The sequence below is a fragment of the Lutra lutra genome, chromosome 13, assembly GCF_902655055.1.
Source record: "Lutra lutra chromosome 13, mLutLut1.2, whole genome shotgun sequence".
Classification (NCBI taxonomy): domain Eukaryota; kingdom Metazoa; phylum Chordata; class Mammalia; order Carnivora; family Mustelidae; genus Lutra; species Lutra lutra.
In genome coordinates this window covers 75,944,036-75,952,325 of record NC_062290.1, presented here as the reverse complement: position 1 = coordinate 75,952,325, position 8,290 = coordinate 75,944,036, and the positions used below count along the sequence as shown (strand labels likewise).

Genomic DNA, 8,290 nt, shown 5'->3' with positions numbered 1-8,290 from the left:
CCATCAGACCCAGCCCGGCAGGGGCCCTAAGAGAGGAGGCCCGGGTCATCCCTCACAGACGCCCGCTGCCACCAGAGGCTGGGCCACATCCTTCCTAACAGAATGGTCAGGAAGCTCGTACCACACAGAAGCCCTGGCCCCATGCCAGGATCAGTGCCCTAGAATGGCTGGGGCTAGAGGTCTAGGAATCTGCCTTTTACAAAAGGGTGCCTCAGTGGATTCTGAGCAGACCAGCAACCAGGTTCAGGAACCACTGATTCTAGAATAAGACAGACCTGGGAGGGGATCTCAGCTCTACCATTTACTGGCTGGGCCTCTGTTCCTGACGGGAAAAGTGGATAATGCATGAGCCCAGGGGTTCAGGGAGTGCCCACATCACCAGCTCTTACTGCCTTTGACCTCTCCTGGGAGCAGAGGCCTGTATACCAGGTACAAATTCCAGGTATCAGATTAAGTCTGAGGAGCACCGAGCCTAGAGTCAGAAGGTCCACTCAGCTCTGCCACGGCCCCCAGTGGACAGCAGACACACCCCTTTCTCCAGTCAGAGCCACAGCGGCCTCTCCTATAACCCAGGACGGTGACCCCTATGTCTCACGACCAAGATCAGGACTAACAAGACACATCCTGTGAGCCGGCTGTCACACAGGTGGCCTCGCCGCCTTACCACTGTGGGTCATAGAGGGGACGCTGTCATCCCAACACCAGCGTGGAACCTAGCCACCTGTTACCCGCTGGTTTTATACGTGTCACCCTTGTCTCACAGAGGAAAAAAATACAAATACGGGGAGGGCAAAGATGAGACTGGGTATTTCTTTGTCTTTAGTCCACTGACTGGCACGCAATGGGGGCTCAATAAATCCATGGAGTCCCGCCGTTCTACGCATCTGTCACCGCGTCATAATGACCCCGACTCCCTTCCCGTGCCTCTATCCACTCTTCAGCAGTTTTTGCCAATTCTCCTTCAACCAAGTGAGAATTCGTGGAACACCTTCAACGTGCCTGGCACCGAAGCCCCAACCATGAGCAAGTCTGTGCGTGATCAGCGCCCTCCATGACAGGAAGGAGATAGTCTACTAGGCAAGAGGACGGGCAGGGTGACGGGGTTACGACAGTGAAGTACTAAACCTGGTGGGCGCAGCACAGGACCCTGATGTGGCCGCAGTGAGGGGCCAAGGTCACAGGGGTGAACGAGCAGGAGGCCAAAGTAAAGGGCAGACGGGAGGGAAGGCATCCAGGGAAAGTGGACTCTCTCCCCAGAAGACTTGAGGCCACAGACAATGATGAGGTAAAACTTGGTTCAGATCTGACCCTCTTCCAGATGGAGTCTCTGTGCCCCAGTCCTACCCCCTTTCTGCCACAGACCTGGGCCTCAGTTTCTCCCCTATCGTCAGTGACCTCAGGACTTTCAAACTGTGTAGTAAGTGCAAGCTGCAGTGGGTCCCCCAACTTGCCCACCTACTTCATCCTGTGGATAAGCAGGCCAGGTTCCTCCCAGCTTTATGGGATTTTCCCCTCAACCCACAGAGCGAGCTGAGGATCCTTGAAGCCTTGCTCCCGGATCTCAACCCACACAGAGTAACAGGCGGGGTGCAGCCATCAGTATTGTACCCTCTCCTGGCTCCCCAGGGCAGAGTGGGGGCCCCCTGCCCCATGCACAGAGTCTTAGGATCCCCTCCCAAGGTCCTGCCTGTCTCTCACTCACCCTAAGACCCAGGCTTTAGGTGCTCTGTCTGCAGAGGGGCTGGATGCTCAGGTGGCTGGCGGCTGGGGGCCACGGCCAGGGTAGAGCACACCAGAGAGGCAGCCCCACACTGTGGTGGTGTCAGCACACCTGCTTCAAATCCTGGCTCACTTCCTTAGCAGCCAAGGGCCCCGGAAACACCGTGCCTCAGGCTTCCTCTCTAAGCACAGGAAAATGGTACCCACCTCAAGGGGGCGCTTGTGAGCAGTAATACTTGGGCTACTGAGCACAGTACATAGTACAAAGCAGGCACTCAGCACAGCACAGCCGCTTTCATTATACACATGTTCCAGAGTTCTTCAGAACCCAACTTCCAGAACGCAGTCCAGGAAAGAGAGCGCCATAATCAAGCTAAGCTGGTGGGAGGCACGGTCGTCTTGGGAAGGTGTGGCACAGAGGGAACTTGGGAAGATGTCCTACAGGAACCCTGTTTAAGCCCAGCCCTTCCAAAACACTTGGCCACAGGACTTCTTTATATAGCCTTGGCTTGTTTCAAAGTTGCTGCCCACAGCAGGCACTGCCAGAATGGTCCCGGTGTTCCAGACTTGCCAATTTCCACAAGCCGGCATCCCTCCAATGGCCAAGTCCTCCAAGCCCCTGGCAGGCTCAGATGTGCTGCCCTCTGACAGCAACAGGGCAGATGAGCGTGGCCCCACACGGCCCTGTCCGGCCATGCCCCACCCTCACACTGGCCCCGATCAGGTCCTCCTGTCCCTCGGCCCTCACGTACCAGATGTGTATCTCAACGCTTGGTCAAAAATCCAGGTCCCTGAATAGCGGCTTCGCACCGATCCACCGTGGGGGCTGCCTTCGGGCGCTTTTCCTTTTCCATCTGAATTACGTAAGAAATCAGAAAGAGCCCTTGAAGTTGGGGGTTCCTGGGAGGTAGGGAAGGAGCCAGGTGAGGGGGTGCCCCACACCTCAGGAAAGCCAGTCACCTAAGCTGCTGGGGCCTGGGGTCTTGGTTTCTCCAACCACACACAGAAGGGCGACCAAAATCATACGGTCTCCTTTTTCACTGGAGAACTTGTTCTGCCCAGGGGGCAGCACACCTGCCCTGGAAGTCTGGGCTATGGCAGAAAGCAGCAGCCACAGGCCCAAATCCCCCCGAAGTTTGATGTTTTCTCTGTGACATAAATATAACAAAATTATCCACTGTATGGCTATGACATTACTCCCCTAAAGCCTTCCAGCAAAATGACCCGATAGGAAGGCTATGCCCTGCCTATGCTGTGGCCCCATTGTTGTCCCCCCGCCCCCAGCCACCCACAGTCACTGAGTACCCCAGTGTGGTGCAGGGGGGCACTAGCAAGGCTCCCTGGGGATGCTCAGCTCAGACAGCCCCAGGCCCCACAATTAACTCCCTGCCAGGCACACTTCCTCACTCTGCTAGGCTCCCCAGCAACCCGTCTTTTGTCACCACCACAGTCTAAGTGACAGGTGCTTAATGCACTTCATTCGAATCTCCTCCGAGCCCGACACACAAGCAGAAGCCAGCCAGGGGTGCAGCCCGTGGCCAGCTCAGCTCACCCTCGTGTGCCCAGCAGACAGAATGATTATCATCCCCATTTCTCAGATGAGGTAAGTAAGAGTGGCTCAGGTCAGCGGTGATCCAGCGTGCGCGCGCGCGTGTGTGTGTGTGTGTGTGTGTGTGTGTGTGTGAGATTGCCACCCTTTCTGGGAAAGGCCCGAGAAGAGACAGTGCTTTTTAACATGTACCATGCACTGGGGGCACCCAGGTCTCGTTCCCATCCTCCACCCTCCCAGAAGTCCTGGATTGCTTGGGACAACTCCATACCCAGTTCACTGATGAGCGTGAACGTTCTAGGGGGCCAGGCGGTCCAGGGTGGGGGCTACTCAGCTTATAGCTGGCCAGCCTTCCGAGCCACCCTGCTGCCCCCACACCAAGTCCTCTCTGGATGCCAAGAGAGCTGGGGCTTCCCCCCTCAGTCCAGGGCTCCCCCTAGCGCGGCAGGGCAGATGACCACCCCCTTCCATCCCCGCTTGCCCCACCGCGTCCAGTCCTACTGTGGGACTCCCGGAGTCCCCCATCCACTCTCACGGCTGCCTGGGGCAGCAGACAGAGCATGCCAGCACAGGGCAGCCCAGCCTCTTCCTTCTCCCCAACCCCGTCACTAGTGACGCAAGACCCCACAGGCACTGAGTAACAGAACCTGTCTGGCATTTTCCAGAAGCACTTGGCAGACAAACTGGCTTAGCTCCCTCCCCAAGAGTGTGGGACAGACCAGGTGAGGTGAGCTGGGACCAGGGGAGGCTCTAGTTCCTGAGGCCATGGAGGGAAGAAGTCGGGAAGCTAACACAGAAAAGCTGCCCCCTAGGGCCAGAAATGAGGGCAGCAAGCCGCAGCCCTATCATGTGCACCAGCTAGCTCCAGGCCAACTCACATACCTTTCTAGATACACAAAATGCAATGAGGCAGAAAGCTGGACAGGTGAATGAGAGGAAAAACACAAGAAGGTAGGGGTGTCAAGGAGTCCCGAAACCTCTCTTGGTTCTGGGACCCCACAGGAGCGAGGCCCAGGGCCTGCTGGCAGACAAGGGAGCCACAGAGGTAAATCATGGACAAGTGGGTTTCCCGAGGCTCTCTGGGCTTGGACTCAGCCCAAGTATCCTTGGGACCAGGGTCTTTTAAGTAGAGTACAAATCACCTGGGGATATGTGAGCACAGGTAGTTTTAAGAGAATCAATACCTTCCTTAATCATCAACTTTCAAATATATTCTTCGCTAAAATCAATGTGCTGGGGATGCAGCAGGGGGCGGGGAGGCCCCGCTCAGCGGGCTCTCCTTCCCACGTGTCTCCTCACCACCACCCTGATACACTACAAGCAAGATGATTCCTCACTCCCCCATCCCACCACGGTGCCCACCATGGGGGCTGCCCATCTCACGGGTCCAAGCAAAGGGGTCTAGGAGGAAACCTAGAACGGGGGCAAAAGCTAATGGCAGGGCACAAGGCCTTCTGTGAATTGGGTGATTTCCAATTCTTTACTCTCAACGAAACGGAAGAAGAATCTAATGGAATTACCAGCACAGAGACCCTTAAAAACAGCGTGTGATGACACACCCCATGCAATTTTCAGCACACAACTTGGGAAGAATTCCAAACATTGAGTGACGCTCAAAACTCCATCCATCCCTGGTTCTTTACCTACGTGATTAAGCTTTCTAAGTACTTACATGTACAGAAACAAACAAACAAACAAACAAAAAAACAGGAGTTAAATTAATGCTGAATCTTGCCTCATTCAATAATGAGAAAATATTAATTCATAGAAACAGGAGGCAACTGAAAAAGAAATAAAGCCCCATCCATTTCATTAAGAGGTGCATTTCCAATAATTTTTTTTAATTTTTATGTTTACTGTTTATTCCAAATTTGTTTTTAACAAATGGACTAATACTAATACTAACTCGATCTGGGGGAAAACGTTTTAAAAAGTAGAATTTTATGATCCTGACAAATTTTTTAGAAATTTCTATTTCAATTTATGTACATCTTGTTGTGGGAGAGGAGTGTAAAACAGTGATCAATAAAAGACTCTCAGGCATAAAAAATATATTACATTAGGATAAAATCCTGCGAGGGAAGTGGACTGGAAATATGAGTTCAAGGAGAGAAAAGGAAAGACGTAAAATTTCTGACTGTTAAAGATGAGCTGGTTCACATGGTTTTAAAATGGATGATGGCAGATATTAAACAGCAGTGGCTCTGGATTCTCTCCAATACGTTTAAAACAGTGGTTTCACAGTTCCATTTCCAAAAAAATCACACTTTTTTTTTTTTAACACAACACTCCAAAAATTAGATCCTTTGCGATTATTTAAACTTTGGATAAAAATGTGAGATGTCAACTCGAAAATATGAAAGCATATACAATTTCTCAGAATTCTTTTAGGACGGGATGAGCATAAAAAGTTGAAAGCCACCAGCCTGTCAGGTTCCTGGCTGTCCAGATGCGCCAACGTCCTGAGGCTCCCGCAAACACTGCTGGGAGCTGTTTTGCATTTTCTGTCTCTCCGTGTAAAAAACACTTTCATACCTGTTACCTCCCTGTACCCCAACATGCCTCCTGGAAAAGACAGGCAGACATTCTTATACCCACCAATCTATGAAGACAGCACAGCTCAGAGAGGTTAAGGGTCCCATCTGAGACTCCACCGCGGGGCAGATCCTGGGACTCTCGGATTTACAGCCCAGGAACCCTTTCCCGTGGGGACCCTCCACCCAGGACCCCTTCCCACCCTGAACCACCGGCAGCAGAGCTAAGACGTGCCTGGGAGGGTGGCCAGAACCCCTCCTTCCCACGCGGCTGCAGCAAAGGGCTGAGGGCTGGTTCTGGCAGCCTCCGGGGTGAGACCTGCCAACCACCCACTGAAACAGGAAACTATCAGCTGGCCTGATATGGGGCAAGACCTGGCACCTCCGTTGCCCGCAACTGTCACAGACCCAAATCCACGTGGCCAGATCTGAACAGCTGCCTGCCCTCCTACTGCTCCTTCCAGAGCTGCAGCCAAGCCACCGCCCCCTTTCCCTGTGCCGCCTCCCCCAGGCAGTCCTACGGGCATGGAAACACCTCTACCCGCCGTGCTCAAAGCTCACTGCTTCAAAACACCCATGCAGTCCTCTATCTGCTCCTTGACTCTGCCTCCTGCACCCCGTCCAGAGATTTCCGGGACAGAACTCATGCCCTCCCAGGCCTGTATCTGGTTCCAGACAGTTCCCACAGTCACACAGGTTCCTGTTACTGAGCTGAATTCACTGGTGATGCCCCCTTACCAGTTGGGGCCAGGCAGAACACATCCACTCCTTCCCCTCCCACTCAAATGCTTCCAGTCATGACTACCTCTATCCTCCCCGTCTCCTGGACCCCCACCACCGGCCCCCACCCCCAGTCTCTTCCTCCCCAGGACAAAGAGCCCTCAGCTCTCCCATGGGGTTCGGAAATAAGCTGGCTGGCCCTCACCCCACGTCCGAGGAAGGGCCCCACTGGCTGGCTTGCTCCCTCTAGGGGCTCCTGCACCACTGGTCTCTAGGCACCTGCCGCTCTCCCTGGGCTCCCCTCACGTGTAAGCTCCCCAGGATTAAGGACCGATGTCTCACCATAGAGAGACGAGCACCCACTGCTGGGTAGGACCTTCTGTCCACTACGATGGGATCCGAGCATCCTTCTCTCTCAGAACCAGGAAACGTTGCATGGACTGAACGTCCTGGCTGCTCTAAATCCAGCTTGCCCTGTCTTCACCATCTAGGACAAGAAGAGCAAGTAGGTGTCCACTTGCTACTTTTCAACCCCAGCTGCCTGGCAGTGCTGTCCGGTGGACGGTGTTGAGGAGGACGCAGAGGCGCGCTGCTGACGTCCCGGGTGACCCGTCAGCGACGCCGGGTGACCCGTCAGCGACGCCGGCTGCTGAGTGTGGGTGGAGGTGGCGGCAACGGGAGCGCCCTGTGTTCAACACTCCTCGTGGGGTTCTCGAAACCTCAAGTGTGGATCCAACTGCCCTCGGGGCTGCTGTGCCGAGATGCACGTGTAGCCCGTCAGGTGGACACAGGCCAAAGGTGACCTCACTTCCTTTCACTTCGGGTTTTATCCAACAGAGTCATCGAGTTCAAGATCATCTCAGCGCTTCTGGCTCAAAACCCCCGGTTTCCCCCACACTGGCTCCAATGGTAGTGACGTTCTTTCTGAGAGCGAGAGATCGCTTTCTTAGCACAGGAACTTCTGGCAGCCAGGAAACAGCAGTCCCCACTGCAAGCCTGGCAGCCAGCCTCCTGGGCACTGATGCTCCTCCAGCCTCTCCCAGCCTGAGAAGCTGCGAGACGCCATCCTCAGGTCCAAGCCCTAGCTGCCCCACGGGAAGTGCGCTGGGTGAGGTCTGTGCCACTGGAAACTGTCTGATGGCCGCTACAGGGCCAGCGAGGACCTGCGGATGCGGCAAGGTTCTCGCACGGCGCAGCACTGAGTGACCACTGGGAACACTCTTCTATTCAGCAACAGAGGCCAGCTCTGAGCCCTGAGCGTGACTGGGGGAGCGGGCACTCTGCAGGCCCTTGGGCGCACAGAACTTCATGCTTCCCCGCCAAGCGGCTGGGGAACGTGTTCCTTAACTCCACGCCACCCAGCCTCTGTGGCACAGGTGCATTTAAAGGGATGGCTCTAATCAGCATTTGGCCCCTGGCCAGATCCCCAGAAGTGCTTTCCCTCCTTGTTTTCCTTCCAGGTGGGAGAGAGTCGCTGTGAGGTGGACAGTCCCTTCATGAAGTGGAAGAAAATGCCACTGACTTGCTCTATGGACCACTGGGAGCCACTCTTTTCCTTTCTGTTGGCCTCTGTTTGCCCCTTTATAAAATGAGGGGATAAGAGGTGTCAAACCCGTAGCATACAGAGCCTCACTGCCTATTCCCACATCTGTGGCAGACATTAATAATCAATCATGCTTAATCACGCCGCCCCTTTAGAACCTTTAACACAGAACCCCTAATAAACAGCAGCAATTACTCGGACTTGGCCCACGAGATGAAACCTACT

At 54.4% G+C, this 8,290-nt stretch overlaps 1 protein-coding gene across 19 annotated transcripts in view; it reads right to left on the bottom strand.

Moving 5' to 3' along the window:
* The window catches only part of ZNF618 (zinc finger protein 618), a 186,955-nt gene that overhangs the window by 56,065 nt on the left and 122,600 nt on the right, over window positions 1-8,290 (bottom strand). For 16 of the 19 annotated variants that reach the window (XM_047700304.1, XM_047700307.1, XM_047700305.1 and 13 more), the window contains exon 4: window positions 2,472-2,573. The exons of the other annotated variants lie outside the window; for them this stretch is intronic. In XM_047700304.1, coding sequence (XP_047556260.1) covers window positions 2,472-2,573 — 102 coding nt within the window. The remainder of the gene's footprint in view (window positions 1-2,471; window positions 2,574-8,290) is intronic. 19 annotated transcript variants of the gene reach the window in all.